General features: G+C 40.1%; 1 protein-coding gene across 1 annotated transcript; it reads left to right on the top strand.

The window, feature by feature from the left end:
- Window positions 1–230: 230 nt before the first annotated feature.
- Window positions 231–18,612, top strand: LOC110986682 (uncharacterized). Its single transcript, XM_087146838.1, has 3 exons — window positions 231–381; window positions 8,415–8,653; window positions 16,506–18,612. The coding sequence occupies exons 1-2, from the start codon at window positions 363–365 to the stop codon at window positions 8,645–8,647; spliced, it is 252 nt and encodes an 83-aa protein (XP_087002964.1). The 5' UTR covers window positions 231–362; the 3' UTR covers window positions 8,648–8,653; window positions 16,506–18,612.
- The last annotated feature ends 154 nt before the right edge of the window (window positions 18,613–18,766 follow it).

The following is an 18,766-nucleotide window of genomic DNA, read 5'->3' as shown; positions in this document are numbered from 1 at the left end:
TGGTAACATGCATTGATTGCCGTTTACGTGGAATTATGGAACTACAAGTTAACACGTAACTTCAGTGATCGTCCAATTGGAATATACTTTTCAGCGGTTCGTAGTAAAGCGGGAAATTGTTATCGGGTAAATTCGAATAACACATAGTGTGTAGGTTCTGATTGGTCAATAAGCAGGTGTGTTATGTAATCTGGAATGTCAGGATGTGAGTTTTAAAGGTGGTCAATTGTGTAGATGGTTTGGTTTTTGGTGGGACGCCGAAGTGAACGGACGTGTCGAACTGTCGCTCGTTATTTGGCGCGAAGATTCAACGGTTGCCCGCAAAACCAGTGATGTATTAATAGGATCGACGGTGCGTTTTTATGGATCGTCACATGAAAGGTAGGCCCTATGCAGTATAAGTGACATCAGGTAATTTCTGAGACGATATACAGCTCATAAGGTCTGGAAATGACAGGTGATGAGTCTGAATCTGAAAATGACATGTCATTGGAGCAAATGTTGAAGCAGAAACCCAATGAAAAACCCCTTGGCTTTTGGGATGAGGCCCAGCCTCGATCTACACTTATCAACCAGGTCCAAGAACAATCTAAACCCGAGCCTCAAACCCACAAACAATCCAGAAAACGAGCAATAACTTACTATGGAGCATCAAAAGTGGACAACCTCATTTTCTCGTTTTCTGCAGGTAGATTTTCGGGATTTTGGACTTTGCCTTAGCATTTTCAAAAAAAGCAATTTCCCGCTAGGAGAAATGTAAATTTTACCTTAACAACTCTTCGTGGCGCGTCAAAAATGAACAACTAAAAACTTCAAATTCCCACTGGCAAAATTACTGTCATGCTACCAAAGCGGACAACCCCATTTTCTCATGTTTTGCTAGTATCGTAGATGTTTGGGTTTTTTGAAGTTGCACAACCCCTTTTCATAAAACCCAATTTTCTGCTCGGAGAAATTTGGATTTTACTTTGCCGACGGTGGGGTGGTCCAAAAGTGGACAAGTTGAAAACTGAAACACCGCTGCGCTCCCTACGCTCAGAATGGAACGGTCTTAGGAAGATGGGCAGCCAACATTAACGGTAGAGGGTCCATGGTCGGTCGGGAATTTCCATTTCAAATAAAATGAGCGCATGGTGATATGTTCCATAAACGATGCTACAGCTAGAATAAACCATTGTGTCCATTCCAGTAGAAGAATTGAATTTGTTGTGGAACGAAAACAGGTTGAAATCGAAAAAGTCATTTCAAGAGAAGAAGTTAAGTGCTGTTTAATCAAGTGAATCAAGAGTTTCAAAAACTCGAATTTGCTGAAATAATTTTGACATCCCATGAAATAATTCCAAAACACGTATTCAGCCATTAATTCCAATAGCAAAAAGGATAGCCACGAAGAAAATAAATCTTTCAGTCAGTACACCAGTCGGTCACTGATATGACATCAAAGATTTAATTTGATATTTATCATTCAAATCTTTGTTCAGGTCATCAAATACAAGTGAGTAGTTACAGTGGAGGCCTGGGTTATTAATATTAAGACAAATGATTCAAAGAGACAACGTGAAGAGATATTAACACAATGAAAACACAAACTTGCAATTGACGGCCCAGAGCACGCATTAGATACATGTACTGTGAAATGCATGGACGGTGGATTGAATAACAAATCTTAGGATATCTGAATATCAAAAAATTGTTGTTCACTTTTGCCACTCCGAGTAACTTCCACCATAATCAGTTCACAATATTTGTCAGGCTTGGACATATTATTTTCAAATATTTCCTATAGAATAATACTCCCCTCTTATAAATCCCATAAAATTCACATCCTTGACGTGAAGTAGGTCCGATCTTTTTCACAAAATCGGCTAAATGGAAATGCCACTCCAAGTAACTTCCATCATAATCAGTTCACAATATTTGTCAGTCTTGGACATATTATTTTCAAATATTTCCTGTAGAATTATACTCCCCTCCGATAAATCCCATAAAATGCACTTCCTTGACGTGAAGAAGGTCCGATCTTTTTCACAAAATCGGCTAAATGGAAATACAAGTTGCATGAAAAAGGCCAATCACATGCAGCAAAGGAAATGACGCCTGATGCCCATCAATAGACGGCTCCGCACGATTGCAGTACTACTATATGTTATGGAATTCCATATCTGCCGTTGCCCGTCGCCCGTCGTCCGTCACATTTTGCTTTTTGTTGTGTCCCAATTCTACATTTACCAGTTCCATACATGCCATTTTTCGTCGTGCGTCCCCCGTCGTCCGTCGCCCGTCGTGCGTCGTGCGTCGCCTGTCGTGCGTCGTGCGTCGTCCGTCGTGCGTCGCCCGTCGTGTGTCGCCCGTCGTGCGTCGCCCATCAAATGGGTTGCATAGGACCTGCAAAAGCCGCGGTTTAACAAATGACAATGTGATGATTCCATTCACTTCAAAAGATCTTTTCCGAATAAGGCAAGTACAAATCCCACCTGCAAAGCATATACTAGTCACATAATTAATTCCGATAATGCTAGAATACCCCTGCCTCTTGACAAGAAAATATCGCCTCTCTGGGAATTCAACCAGGTGTTTTTTGGGGGAAACATTTTCAGCAAAAAATGTTACGGCCAACTTATCCACAGTCTAATTCTAATTTGCATACTGTAAAAATGTGCCGACTTGTTTTCATCAAATTCCAGGAAGAAATCTGCCAACCGATACAGATATTCCATCTTATCCCCTCAATTTCACCTTGAAATCCAGAAATACTGGACGTGCTTTGGATAACAAACTGTTTATTAAATGTATTGTTGGGGGCAATTACCACTTGGTTTAAGTTTCAGAAAATATGACGTGTTGGTTTTTGTGGGTGTGTATGCCATGGTGGATAGACCAATGAGAACAGGTTGTCCAGCATATCAGCATTATTTATGGGGCTAACAAAATGCAAGTAACGTTACTGTTTATAAGACTTCTGTGAGCCTACCTGCAACCCAAGTCATGTCTAATTTGGAGTATACAGCAGATTTCATCGTAGGTATACCCGCCGTCAAAATAATGTTGAATCAGTTCATCTCTTATGAAAACTATTAAGGAATCAAACATTGTAAATAATCTATTATAAACATTCCGTTCTGTGGGATATCGTGCAGGGACAGACAGAAATATTACATAGGCTATAGACCTAAAGTCAGGCTGTTAACGAGTAAAGTTACGTCTAGAATAACTAAGTTATCGAGAAAAACAATCTACCCCAACAAAGGTCTTTTTTGTTAATCTATTTATGTAACCAAAATGCTATTATTTCATATAAACCGATGCCAGGATATTATTTCTTCTTTCAATTGGAGTTTGGCGCAACTGCAAAAAACGCCTACATGTACATCTTCTAGTTCTATTGCTAAAATGAGAGTCAGGCATGGTGGATCGATCGAACAAGGACATGTACATGTGAAACGATCAAGGGTCAAAGTTAAAAATACCACTGCGCAATCGTGACAAAAAAACACGACGGGCGACGCACGACGGGCGACGCACAACGCACGACGGGCGACACACGACAGGCGACGCACGACGGGCGACGCACGACGGCAGATATGGAATTCCATATACCGTCGTGTCGTGTCGTCGTCTGTCGTATCGTGCCGTCGTACCAGACTGTTTCAAAAATGGCTGGTGATTACTATGGCCATTAGAGGACGTTTGTCACACGTCCTGGAAAAAATAACGTGCGTGCATAGGGTTACGCTCATTGATCTCAAGTTTATAAAGACTGGATAGGAAATCGCGTCCAAAACGCGTCCCGCGTGTGCATATTTTCAGGAGGGTAAATAACAAGCATTGGGAATTTTGTTACGTGCACTTTCAAACGGACATTTCCAAACTGCTGGTTGAGGCTATTGCACTTCAATCAAGGAAAACTGAATTCTGCCCCCGGAATGGATAAATTTGGAAAGAATAGGCCTAATGGTTGAGGAGATCAATCGTTGCACTGAACCAAATACCTGCCCATACAGAAAAATTACAAAATTACAATTTTTTTCATTGGAAATTCAAGACTATGGCCAGAAGATCGTTTCAATTTTATATATGGGTTAGCAAGGTGAATTTTTTCATTCACCTTTCCCCGAAGATACCCCCAAAAGAGTAGTAAAGAGTGCAAAGTTTTACTACTCTTATGGGGTATCTTGGGGGAAAGGTGAATAAAAACAATTCACTTGGCTAACCCTATAAAACTGAAACGATCTTCTGGTCATTGTCTTGAATTTCCAATGAAAAAACGCGGCACTATTTCGGTCTGATTTGCCCTGTTTTCTATGGGCGCGCGCGTACTTGGTGTAGTGCAACCATTGATCTCCATTATAAAGACTGAATAGGTCATCGCCCATTGTGTGTACAAAATGTGCAGCCGTACGATGGCGGCGCGCTGCGTTTCAGGAGGGTAACGTGATGCTGTATGGTGTGCATTTAGTCAAAATTGATTGTGGAAAAAAGTTTAATGCCAGAGTATCATTTCTCAACATAACAGACCAATTTCTTATTAAATAACCCACTCAAAACTGATAATAATTAACCTTTTTTTCTGTTTGTTGTGTTTGTTTTGTTTTGATTTTTTTTCATTTTTCACACCTCTTGTCTACGGTCTCGCTCGGGCAATGTTGTCACTTTGGGTCGGTTCAATCATGATTTGTTGAGTGTGTAAACATTAAAGTTCCTCCAAGACCCACAATAGGTTTTACACTATAATGTCCAACTCTCCATGTGTTTTTCTGTCTGGTGTCAATGAGTCAACACTGAAAAACATCAAGTAAATGAAAAAAACCTTAATTTTAATTTGAAAGAATCATGGGAAAAACTGCACTGAAATTCATTCATATACTAAATAAATTTCTTGAATACTGATAAGCGTGAGCCCAAAATGAGCAGAACTTTGACTCCAAGCCAAGCTAATTAAGTTTGTGCCACTTTCACCACAGCAGTTATAAATCAAATAAAAAAAATTGAGTTCCAAACTTGACTAAAGATTTACATTAAAAAACAACTTTCTAAAAAGAAAAAAGGTCAGTGTTAACTGAGAACGAATCATTTTATAATTTAGACAAAGTTTCTTTCATTGCGTTGATAGAATTCCCTCGTTTGTTACTTTACTCGAGGAAAACGTCAGCTCTCTGGCTCTTGCTCTAGTTTCATCTCTGCCCTGAAGATGAATATTCCGTCACATCGTCTGGGTTCAATGCATCTGCAGATCTCACATACACAAATTATGGCTTTCTTGAGATTTGTCCAGTGAAATCTTGGGAAAATTAACGACAATTAACCATTCAGTATTTAAAACCACTTTTGCCGATAAATAATATTTCAGACGGTCCCAAGCATTATAGCACAAGGCATGCAGAAACCTTCTGAATGTGCAATTCACATGTCAAAAGCTGCTCCTTCTTCCAAACTTAATTTTACCATCGATCTTTGGCAATTTGCTGCTGCGCTCACCTCAACCATTATTCTTCCAAAATTTATCCATTCCGGGGGCAGAATTCGTTTTTTTCGTACGTAATCTGATGATTGAAGTACAATAACCTCATCCAGCAGTTTAGAAATCTCCGTTTAAAAGTGCACACAAAAAATTTGCAACGCTTGTTATTTGCCCTCCTGAAAATATGCACACGCGGGACGCGTTTTGGACGCGATATCCTATCCAGTCTTTGAAATGGAGATTAATGAGTTTAACCCTATGCACGCACATTATTTTTTCCAGGACTTGTGACAGACGCTCTCTATTGGCCTTAATAATCACCAGCCGTTAGGAACAGTCAGGCACTACGGCACGATACGACGGAAGACGACACAACGCGACGGCAAGACATCAGGACGCGACAGCACGACGGCAGGACCCGACGGCCTAAACCACACTGCATAAAAACAATACAATGACAGGTGACGCGACATCACGACGGCAAGACGGGACGGCACGACGCGACATCATCAAGAAACAACGAGACGAGACGCCCCAACGCGACGCCACGACGGCACGATGCGACGGCAAGGCGGCACGAAACAATGTATTAAACACAGCATAAAAGTAATGAAAAAAGAGGCGACGCCAAGACGCAACGGGGTGATGCGACGGAGCTGTAGTAAGATTGCGTCGTGGCGTCGGGTCGACGGGACGATGGGGCGACGCGACGCAATTTTGGCGGCTATAGAACATCATAGTTTAATGCGTTGCGTCGTGCCGTCGTAGGAATGGGGTTTTTGTATAGTGTGCGTTATGCCGTCCTGTCCTGCTGTCGTGCTGTCTCGTTGCCATGTCTTGCCGTCGCTTCACGTCGTCACACCTTCGTGTGGAGCTGTCGCGTCGTGTCGTCGTCCGTCGTATCGTGCCATCGTGCCTTAATTTTTCTAGAAATGGCCGAAAATTACTAAGGCCAATAGATGGCGTTTGTCACAAGTCCTGAAAAAAATAATGTGTGAGCATAGGGTTGCACTATACCGAATACACGCCCATAACAGTGCAAAAATCAGACCGAAAAAGCGCCGCCTGTTGACTTTTGGGAAGAGTACGGCCTCCATATTTTTCATTGGAAATTCAAGGTTATGGCCATTAGATCACTTTTCGGTTCAATGCTATAGGGGTTATTCAAGTGAATTACTTTTATTCGCCTTTCCCTGAAGATACCCCGAAAATAGTTGTAAAACTATGTGCTCAGTTGTGAATGTAGCCATTCGCCTCTGTCCAAAATAAGCCCACAGGTAGGGGCTTTTGTGAGGAAAATAGGACTCCCCCGAACTGGAAACTACCAGTCCCAAATTCACGATTTAAAGAAATTTCTCTATGATCCCTCTTGATTATGGCGAGTCTTATTGTAAAATCCTTTGGGATCATAAAATATTGATTAATGAGTTCGCGCGCTGAAACCAACGATTTCATTGAATGAACCTCAGTGGGGAAGCGCGGACATCCGGGAGTTTCACAAAATGGCTGGTAGCAACCACACCGCGCCGACGAAAGCAACTGCAACAAGGGCGCGCATACTACTGATCGAAGAAAATATTGTGTAATCCGATCCACAGACTGGTTGCACTGGTGCTTCAATGGTTGCTGTTTTCATGGGCGCGGTATCTGCCTTTTTGCGAGGGTCCTGGACGTCCGCACTGCACCTTAAATATCATTTGAAGGAGGCAAAGAGCCTAATCCAGCCGCTTTTGACTTTTACTTGAACGCCAACATTTTCCAGTTACAGTTGCATGGAAGTATCCCAATAAATATCCGCCTGTGTGTATTAAAATATAGAGACTTATCCGCAACAGTAGTTGCAGAGCCCAAGAATAACATTTTTAACAGTTTTGGTCTCTAGAAATGCGACTGAGTTTTATCTGCAGTGTTGACAATCGATTCAGTTGGTTGATCCTGTTCACTAACGAGGAACATGCTGAATTCAGGACAAAAGGACAAAAGGAGATTAAAATCTACGACAACGACACTATTCTCGAAAAAGAAATTCAAGGCAAATGGTGCCGATTTTGGAAGGAAAACAGGATACCCTCTAACCTGATAATTTGAATAGGCTTAAGTATTTACTAAGCATGTTTCGGTAACATTGTGATCCTCTCCACAGTCCAAGATCTTAGAACTTATTTTATATATTATTTTCTATGGAGGTGATGAGATGGCGTATGTCTGTTTATTTCTTTCCTTGAGAAAGTATAATCCACGGTGCAAATACGTTGCACTGACATGTTTTTTTCGTGCAATGCAGAGAGATTCCAACCCAGCCTTAAACAGGCCTTTCGTAAAAATCTTGCATGAACCGCCCTCTGGTGACAAACTAGTGAAACTGCCAACACGGCGGCTAATCAAGTGGCCCATTATATACCATGGGACGGACACAACGGTCACACTTCATGTGTGTCTCCTGTACCGACCTCTGCATGCTTTCCATAATAAGGCACTGCCGATATCGTGTTTTCTTTTCTTGTACAAAATACGGAATCATACTTCGAGCAGCAGATTATCATAATGTCGAAGTCCCAATTTGTTGGCGGCCTCGTACTTGTGTCATGCGTGATCTGCTTCCACTTTGTTGAATCTGTCCCCTTAGTCAAGGGGAGGGAAGAATCTTTTTCACACTCTACACTTGGTAAATCTCCAGACCCCCAGTCCCGATCAGCTAACCAAGAATTCGATGTTGCAGCAATCCCACCACCCCAGGCACGACCTGCACGTGTACTTTTGCAGAAGAGCCAGAAGTTTTCGGTGTCTTTGTTTCAGCCTTTCCCTCGTGAGGTATCTCGAATTCAAATCTCAGCTGTTTTGGTAGATGATCATCCTACCGCTACATCGAAAGAGCATGGCTCAGCATTCGACGTCAAGCAGCCCCTCCAGGGTCTATTAAGACAAGATACAACTGCATTTTTCCCTCCCATCCCAGACCTTCCACCACCCCGGGAAAGCACGGACAGAGACCAATTGGCAGATGGTGATCGTGATGAGCTGAGCGGTGAGGACCAGTTACCGATGATTCCAGAGTTTCCTGAAATCCCTGAATGGATGAGGGTGTCTGCTAGTCACAAAGAAAAGTCAACTTCACCAGCACCAAGAGGGTACAGGGATGTCGAAGATGGTACGATCGCCAAGGGGGAAGGCAAAAGTCACCGAAAGTGAAGGACGGTGAGCATAACTAAAAACACTTAATATTTCATTATTTATTTCTTTTAAATGTGCAGGAAGAGCTGCTCTTTTTTGAAGACCAATTACTGCAGTTTATAGACTGATAGCGTCCGACTGTTAACCGTCGCTCATGAGGTTAAAACTGCAATTTTGCCCTTGTCGCTTTTGGTGGACGAGACATCCAAGGGATTGGGTTGATAAGTTTCATTTTTTACTCACTGAAGTGGAGCCATGGTGCCGTTACGTTGTGCTGTCACGCCGCATAATGCTACAGTAAACAATACGCCATACGTTTTTTTCTGAATATTGTACTGTATGTCAGGTTTCTGCGCCTAAACGTTGGCCCCCATAGTCGAGTCGCGACATCTAATCGTCCAGCGCGTCGTAGTCGTGAGAGTATTATCAGCGTTCATTCTCCTCAGCCAGTCTTAAATGTTTAAGACCAGCCAGGCACATATTTATTCCCAGTCATTATACCCTTTTATTGTCAACGAGTCAAAAGAAGTTAATGTATGATATATTTCCAACGATTTTGTTCGAGAAATTAATTTTCATTTTCCCAAACACTTCCCTCCATTTATGGTATATTCCTGGTTCAAGTTGTAGAGAATCCAGTTCGTAAGTGACTTCGTCACAAAGGCGGACGCGCCACGATTCGCAGGCTCCCATTGGACGATCGCAGAAGTTGCGCGTTAACTTCCGGATCCACGGTTCCACATAAACAGCGATCAATGCATGTAACCCTATGTGCAGTACACGTGTGCAGTGGGCGTGGTTTAATCTGAAGTGACGTCACACTTACGAACCGGATATGGACATTGCGCGCAAGTGGCGCGTTCTGCGTCGCACGCAGACTCTCGACCAAGAGGGGTGGAATAACTGTCTCGTATCCATTGATAATGGGATCAATGCTCGTATATCACGTATGTTCTTGACGCACTGGCAAAGTGCGTGTGCGCAATATTTGCACTTAACGACATAGCAACACGCTACGTCTAATTTTGTGCGCTTTAATTGCAAAATGAAAGGTCAACTTTGTTAATGGATTTCCAGGAAACGGAGCATAAAATGAAACTTTTCACGGCAAATCCAAATTTGTAAGTAGCATTGATTTTGTGTCCTGCCTCGATAAAAGTAATGAAAACTGTGGTTGTAAATAACCCAGATATTTTTTTCATTTTTCACCTGAAAAAAATTGAGTGTTGCCAAATTTGATCAATATCTATTAAAAATGACTTTTCGTGATAAATTAAAAGACCGCCTCAACCGATTGCACCCAAAAACTGGGAATCCGCAGAATATTTATTTTTTTAAAGAAGATTGAACCAAATTTTCGCGTGAAATCGTGTGAACCCAGACATTTTGTAATTGAAAAACACGTCACATATCCCCTCATCTAAAACAATTTTATGTCCTAATAAAACTTAGTTCTTAAAGTCAGGAATTATTGCTTTGTCAAACTTTTGACGAAAACGAGGATACCCTTGCACCATACTCTTGTATATAAGGACAGACTTTTGAGTAACATTCTTGTAGCGGCGAGTGACGGGTCAAGTACAGTCGTGTGTGCGTGTTTACATGTGTACGCGTGACATGTACTGTACATGTTCATGTTCCTGCACATGCGCTGGGCGGATAGAACGGCTGTGATGTCTCGGTGCAACACTGATCCGTGTCCAGAGCAGGAGAACTTGATCAGTGAACAGAAAATGTCACTAATTTAACATTCTACTTTATGAAATGGTAGCAGTACTAACGAAATTGGTATAATCTAACAGAAAATCGTTATCCTCGTGTTGGATATACCATTTAATAAAAATGGATACAAAATGGCTCTGAATTTCAGTGCACCGTTGCATGGATTGAGACGATTTTGGGGTGATTCAAAATGACCTGAAAATTAAAAATATTATCCGGCGGATTCAAAATAAATGCCTGAAATCAATGCATTAAGGGTAAACCTTTAATTTGGCGCTAGACTCGTGTCTCAAAAAACTTCTTTTCTATTAAAATGAATTGATGAAATTATTGCAAAATGTTGCGATTTCATTTTTTTTCGTTGTTAGAAAGGTCTGTAAAATCCACTTTTTATAGCGTTCTGAGATTTACCGTTATTTAAAAATCTCACTAATGCAGGAAAATTGTGTGTTTTTCGTGTGTTGTTGTTTCTACACTTTAGTTTTTTACGAGGGCAGTTGTTGAAAAATTCGTCTTTATTTGATCACTCACAGTCCCTTAGGGACATAGACGTGCACTAGTGACCTCTTTGCCAGTCCATGTATTTACACTATTCTCCGGATCCACTCTTAAATGCACGTTTTAAGTCAGCCAGGGATGTATTTATTCCCTTTTTAAAGGATGCAGACAAGAATCGAAGAATGGCGGAGAATGGGAGGGAAAGACATTTTCCCTGACAATTTGCGGCAATTCTTTCGTTGGGGAGGGGTGGCAAGGATGTATTTTGTTGATGAAAAATATTGCAGAGCCTGCTTTGCTGGTTTTCTCTTTTCAAGTTTTATTCAAAAATGAGTATTTTGTCTTAACATATTGATAATAAATCTTATAGGCTGATTAGATCGTTTTTAGAGGTCAAAGTGAAAACTCCAAATCTTGAGAAGCGTAAGACTCCGTGTATCGGGCCTGATTACTGAACTAAATGTGTTTGCTGTTGATCTGGTGTCTTAAAGTTGATCAAGCGCAAACCTTTCTCGAAATGGTCCCCAAAGGGGACCACCTTGGTGGGTAGTTTGTAGTTTATCATTGCATACTGGTTGCACAGTTAAAAACATATACATGTAAAAGACAAACAATATTTCCATAAAACCGATGTCCCATACTTACATGTTAAAATAACTAAGGAATAAAAACCTTAAAATAAAGGGGCCTAGAACTTAGAACTTATGGAGCGTCAAGATTGGACAACCCCATTTTCTCATTTTCTACTAGTAGATTTTCGGGATTTTGCACTTTGTGTATAGCTATTTCAAAAAACGCAATTTTCCACTAGCAAAAGTTTGGATTTTACGCCAACTCTCGTGGCGCGTCAAAAGTGACAACTAAAAACTTCAAATTCCCACTAGCAAATTTTATTTGATGCTCCAAAAGAGGGCAACCCCATTTTCTCATTTTCTGCCCATAGATTTTCGGGTTTTTGAAGTTGCACCACCCCTTTTCATGAAACCCTATTTTCTGCTAGTAGAAATTGGGATTTTACTTTAACGACGACGAGGTGGTCCAAAGTTTAAAACTGAAACGACCGTAGTGCTTCCAACGCTCAGAATGGAACGGTCTTGGAAGATGGGCAGTCTACATTAACGGTAGAGGGTCAATCGTCTGACGGATAGCGTCACAGCTCGGAAAAAAATGTGGACGGTTACCATTGAAAAACTTGCAAATACGAAAGGGGCTGTCCAAAGTCTGACAGTCCTTTATGGTATACTGCAAACTTACGACTTCCCAGCGCACCGTGTAATTAGAATGACGATGGTGGTTTGCCGTTGGGAATTTCCATTTTAAGTAAATGAGCGCATGGTGCCGGTGATATGTCCCCTAAACGATGCTAGCTGTAATAAACCATTGTATCCATGTCCAGTAGTATAATTAAATTTGTTGTGGAACGATAAAAGGTTGGAATTGAAAAAGTCATGTCAAGAGAAGAAGCTAAGTGCTGTTTAATCAAGTGAACCGAGATTTTCAAAAAGGGGAAAATAGAAAAAGTAAAATGGTAAACATTAAATTGCAACTTGAACTCTTGCCGAATTAGTTTTGACATACGTACAAATTCCAAAACACGTATTCAGCCAATAATTCCAATCATAAAAAGGATAGCCACGATGAAAATAAATTTTTCAGCCAGTACACCAGTCGGTCAGTCACTGATATAATATCAAAGATTTAATTTAATATTTATCGTTCAAATCTTTGTTTGAGTCATCAAATACAAGTGGGCAGTTAAAGTGGAGGCCTGGGTCATTACTAATGATTCAAAGTGACAATGTGGAGAAAACACAAACTTGCAAATGACGACCCAGAGCAGTCATCATATGCATGTACTGTAAAATACATGGATGGTGGATTGTATAACAAATCTTATATCTGAAGATCAAAAAAATTGGTTGTTCACTTTTGCCACTCCGAGTAACTTCCACCATAATCAGTCCATAATTTTTGTCAATCTTGGACATATTATTTTCAAAAATTTCCTTTAGAATAATACTCCCCTCTAAACTCCCATAAAATTGACATCCTTGACGTGAAAAAGGCCCGATCTTTTCCACAAAATCGGCTATATAGAGATGGAAATAAAAGTTGTATGAAAAAGGCCGATCCCAGCAAGGGAATGTCCGAATGACACCTGATGCCCGTCAATGGACGGCGGGTCAATACAATGGGCTGGCTGCGCAAGTTTGCGGTACTACATGTACAAAGGACCGTCACTCAGGCAGCCGCTTCCCAACTGTCGTCCACATTATAAAACTTTTTCTGGGTCCAGTGACGCCAATCTTCCTAAGACCTTTCCATTTCAATGTAGGGAGAAAAGTGTCGTTTCAAGTTTCTAGTTGTCCCCTTTTGGACCACCCTGCCATCGTGTTTTTTTGAAAAGGGATGGTGCAACTTCAAAAAACCTGAAAATCTACAAGCAGAAAATGAGAAAATTGGGTTGTCCGCAGTAATTTTGCCAGTGGGAATTTGAAGTTTTTACTTGTCCACTTTTGACGCACCACGAGTGTCCACATTAATTTTTTACTAGCGGAAAATTGCGTTTTTTGAAAATGCGCAAAGTCCACAATCCCGAAATCCACTAGCAGAAAATGAGAAAATGGGACTCCGATAGGGCGTGGCTTGAAAAGGAGATAATTAGCAGAATAAGAGGTTCACTTACAAATCCATCAGATTTAATGTAAAAGAGCAATTATATTGTTGATAAGTGTATTTAACCTTTCATTTTAATGCCATAATTTTGTCGATATTTAATCTTAACTTCCTAAAGACCATGACACATCATTTGACTACAAATAGGTTCTTGAGGTATGGAGTTACTGGGGCTTTTTTTGGGAGTGAGGAGGCCAACTGTTTGTTCCAAATTAAATTCTATATTCACTACAAGTAACATTTTAATTGAACTATTTCTCTGAGAATAGAAGCGAGGTTCTCTGGTGTATCAATTCACTGTACTTTAAAATGAAAACTGTTCTTGTGAGATTGGTCTTATTTACTAACAAAAAGTGTTTTTTTTTCAATATTCAAAGGCTCACTGTAATACACAGGCCTACATTCCTTCCAAAGCCATAGAGTAAGAAAAGTTTGACAGATATACATGCACCGGTATGTCACAATGACTATTTGACAAGCTCTTTACAATTGCTAATCACTTCAAGTGTGAACATGGTGAAGTCTTGTCCACCTTGAGCTGTCAACTGTTCACTCGAACCTGTCCTCTTGTGTATCACGATCCGATGGTGTCGTACCCAGAAATGACAGGAAGCTTTTGCTTTAGATGCTTGACCTTCAAAAATGGTACTGCACCCATTCAATTCGGGGGAAGTTTCCTTGGGTGAGTGCATGTTGGAAAAGCCCCTCTGCGTCGCCCTATGGTTTCAATAACTCCACGTGCCACCACTTTTAAAGGCAACACAGATTTCTGAGCTTTTCCCTCTTAGGCAGTTCTAGATTTCTAGACCCCTGGCATGGCTGATTATGTTTTTTACATAACAGCATGCTATATTCAACTGATTTGGCTACGTCATGTTTACTATATGCAAATGTTACCCATTGTCTCATGTTGCCCAAGTTGTCAAAACAACCAGTACCATACCACCACCCCCCAAAAAAATCCGGTACGTGAAGGTTTGTTTTATTTGTTGTTGCAACACAAGCATATTTCTTGAACTGCAGGGTGACTCCAAAATTGCACATAAAATATGCTGAGAAAATTGGAAAAAAAGCTGTCCTAAATGTGCTCCGGCCGTCTTCAGGAGAGTGAGGACGGCCAAAGCACAGAGTGAGAACGGCTAGAGCACACTGGCCGAAACGTCGAGTTGACACTCACCAGTTCTTTTAAGAACCGCACCTCGCCAAAAAGAGATTGATTCCATGGTTTACCCGCAAACCTATTTCTCTGTCTCTTCCACCATGCAAAGCTTCAAATCTTATTTAAACATTGGCGTATTTTGAATGAGTGTGTGTGCGTGGGTGTATGTTTGAGGACAAATCATACATAGCCCCATGGGAAAAGTACAAATAAACGCTTCCCCGAGATCGGGTCTCTTTGTTTTCAACCATGTTTCAGTAAAAAGACCTGGATGGGAGACGTTATGAGTGTATTAGTTTGATTTAGTAGGGCACCAGGAAATAACGGATTTTAACGTACAAACACACCAAATAATGGTTAGATCTTAGTATACGTTGTGAATTATTCTTAACACTCTGCCTTATTATAAAGCTACCCCCCTTTTCCGTTTTGCCTCTTTGAAAGGCATTGCAATGTTATTGTTCCTTTTAACGCTCAAAATGCTTTTTAAAAAATCTTAAGTTTGCGTAGGCCTATTTGCCCAGAATAGTTTGAATCCAATCTTTCTTTGAAATAAAAGGCCAATGAGAGTGAGGTGGCATATTGGAATGTTTTCTTTTGATGCATCCTTCCAGGGGAAGGTGCCATGGTAGTGTTATAAAGGGGTGGTACTTTCAATTCAATGAAAGAAAGAATTGTTAGACACAATAACCCAAGGAAATTTACCCCTGCTCTCCCCGCTCTCCAATTTCGGGACGCAATGGAAATAAGTTTTTCTAAACGTTTTGTGCGTTATCCCTGCTTTCCCAATGACTTTAGTCTAGCTGTTCATTTTCCACTTTTGTCTTTATCTACCTGTGGGTGTAATATATTGTGGGAACGCGAATAAATCAATGCCAATCAGATTATGCTCAAACGTATTGCATGATTGCGTTATAGATTAGTGCATCCTGAGGTCTGCTGTAGGCCTTCAGTGTATATTTTTTGCTCTTATAGTATCAAAGATGGCAGTACATGTAGGCCTATGCGCGTCTGTCTTAACCTGTCCGGCATTTTGCATTCTTAAATGCAATTATCGTTAAATATATGAAATTCGAGGTCTGACCGATTTGCGAAATCGCACTTTTGCCACATCTATCGAATTAGCGCGACGTTTGACGTAGGGGTTAAAATGCCACTGAGAGAGGAATAATCTCTGTATCAAATCGCCCACACATCCCTGCGGTAGCGATTTAAGCATCGATTTCGTGTAAATCCAAAAATCTCCCAAACATTTAGACTCGAGATAGCTTTTGTTCATTGCGAATATGCCCAAACACAGTACATTAAAAGCTACATATTTACTCCAATTACAATTAATCCTCTACCCCCGAATTACTGTGTTATAGCTCATGAACATCATTGTTGCATGCAAGAGCTAAAACAGTACTGCAGGATAATTAGCCATCCCAAACTTTGAAATAAGGTTAGAAAATTTAACAATTGTATTATTACTGATGAGCTATTAAAGTAAAGATGGTTTGGAGACGACGAAAGATATTTGGCAATAGTGACATTACGTTCAGGAAGGGTAAACTTGTCGGGTTCCATAAAAATTGTGGGTAATTTTTGTTATGAACTTTGTTCGTTTCACTTGTGCACACTGAAGAAATGAGGTTTAAATCATTGTATTTTAGTTTATTGAAAAACTCTCTTTTTTCGTTTACATCTGCACATAATATGCAAACTAATAGTTAGAATAGATTGTTTTGTTCCAGGAAATGTCCGAAAATGTACCGTGGACAACATATTCAAGTGGATTTTATCCTCTAATCAATTCCATCTTTGCACTTTTATTCTTAGGGAATTTCGAATCAGTGAACGACTTCAGATTGTCTGCTAAGCTTTAATGAAGCTGATGCTGAACCTCGTGCGCCGGAGAAGAAAATGATATACGATGTTCAACTTGCTTGATTGTCATCATGGTGTTCTTGTGTAGATTGTGGGTTTATGTTAGAAACTTTCGGACTTTGTGTAAAAAGAAGGTTGTTTATCGCGTAAAGGTTTTCCCGGCCAATTCAAGTCAACTGCTCTTTTGTTCATTGGTTGTTTGGAATTAAATCTTGCCTTTTTGTTCGGATTCGAAGGTCCTATAATGTTTCTTTCAAGATTCTACCATTGCTGTGATTACCATGCTCATTTATTGCTAGACCGTTCAACCTTAATTGAAGCGTTCGGAGGCAATGTCCTAAGGCCGGTTCATACTTCAGACGAACGCAAAAGCGGAGCAAATTGACGTCACGGAACGCAGCGACATTGCCAGAAAGTGTTCAATTATTATTTTACAAATTCATAGCATGAATATTTGATCTGAAGTTTGTCTTCTATTCAATTCGACCATCTGAAAATGAATTTCAATGCAATTTTTACGAACCTGGCCTAGATAACCTACAATAAAGGTTTTTCCCCGGCTAATTTCAAATTGTTCAGTTTAACATGAGCCCACAACATGTTTGAACGTAGGCAGGTATATACAACACCTGCATAAATGCCCGTCATCTAATTGGTGCATCGTTGATAACATGCATAAGCATGCAGAGTGCAAAGAAATTTATAACAACTGTGCGCTAGAAACGAATACCGAACACCTCCGGATCAATTGCACTGCAGGTTCTAGTGGCGCAAGTTTCTCAATGGTAAAACGACGAGAGATCAAGCTCCGCCGTTCACAATTCTACGAAATAATTATAAGAACTTGTTTTGTAAGTGATTCTGATGCTGCCAACATAAGGACATTGATAAAATGCTGCCAAACGATTAAACGAGCTTGGAATATCATGTCGGAAAATTAAAGGATTCACAACTGGACAACTTCCAGTTTGAATCAGTTAATTAATCTAGTTATACTCAGAAAATCAGATGATGAGGATTTGTACAGGTGTTATATAAAACAATAATGAATGTTTTGCATTCGTGCTAAAGAATAATTGCATTTATTCTTATCATCGCACTCATAAACATTCATTATTTGTATAATAGCAGACTGAAACCTGTTTAACATGCTTCATTCAATTCTGTTTCAGTAGCATGTACTTTCTGATTACTTATACCCATGTTAGAGGGAATTTTGCAAGGGAAGAATAACAAGGACGCAGGGACACACACAAATTCATTTTGTGAAAGCTGTGACTCTGCTTTCATATGTCATGCCGAATTTCAAATAGTCGGTATAATTATACACAAAAATAAAGAAAATTCAACAACACCTGCACAGTAAGACAAACTTCCTGTCTTGATTCCCTTATAAGTCCATTTAACCAACCTTGCGCAAAACCTCTTTAATGGCACGAATTGGGATTATTTTAACCCATACAACAGGAATATTATATAGAGCTCTTAAAGTGAAAAGGCCTTTTAACGCCTACAATTTGAAATGCATTATCACCCAAACGGTCCAAGCAAATGCTGTCCAGTTTGAACGTAAAATGTCAGCTGGTGGTGTTTGTAACTGACGTGCTTTTTAGAGTGGTGATCCAGGGATATAAACACAAACACTCAGATTAAGTTCTGTGCAGCTCTTCAGAAAATACTCCTTAGCATGTTTTAATGTGTAGCATCGTCAGCATCTCCTTTCAAATCAACTTGTGAAAGTGAAATACGCTATTTGTTATTTCACTTGATCAGACTTTATAGAAGTAAACTCAATTTTTATTACCTCCGGATCTTCAAGCGCAAATAAGATGAAATAAAAGGCATTATAAAGCCAATGCATTCTCTTAAACAAGCTATAAACATCGTCAGTTGATTTTTTTAATAGCATAATTTTCTTGGACTATTTTGAGGCACACAGGTAGATTGAATGTAAATAGACACGGTGAAAATACCACACATCTGTAAAATCCTCTGCGCTTTGATGATTCTTAATAAGAATGCCAATTTGACAAGAAATTGAAAATTGAATTTACAAATGGGTTGAATGCCATAGACCCTACGTGTAAAAGACCAAGAATAAGTTAAATTAACCTGGTTGTGCACAATAGGAAGCTGAAGCCTACTTCGAAAAGGAAATCTCGGTTTGAGCAAAATCAAACAATCTGCACGAATGTGAGAGGGTTTCAAAAATG

Source organism: Acanthaster planci, linkage group LG15 (assembly GCF_054643075.1).
Source record: "Acanthaster planci isolate LZ-2023a linkage group LG15, COTS_SCS, whole genome shotgun sequence".
NCBI classification, from domain to species: domain Eukaryota; kingdom Metazoa; phylum Echinodermata; class Asteroidea; order Valvatida; family Acanthasteridae; genus Acanthaster; species Acanthaster planci.
Note: the sequence above shows the minus strand (reverse complement) of the source record. Positions and strands in the feature narration are given on the sequence as shown.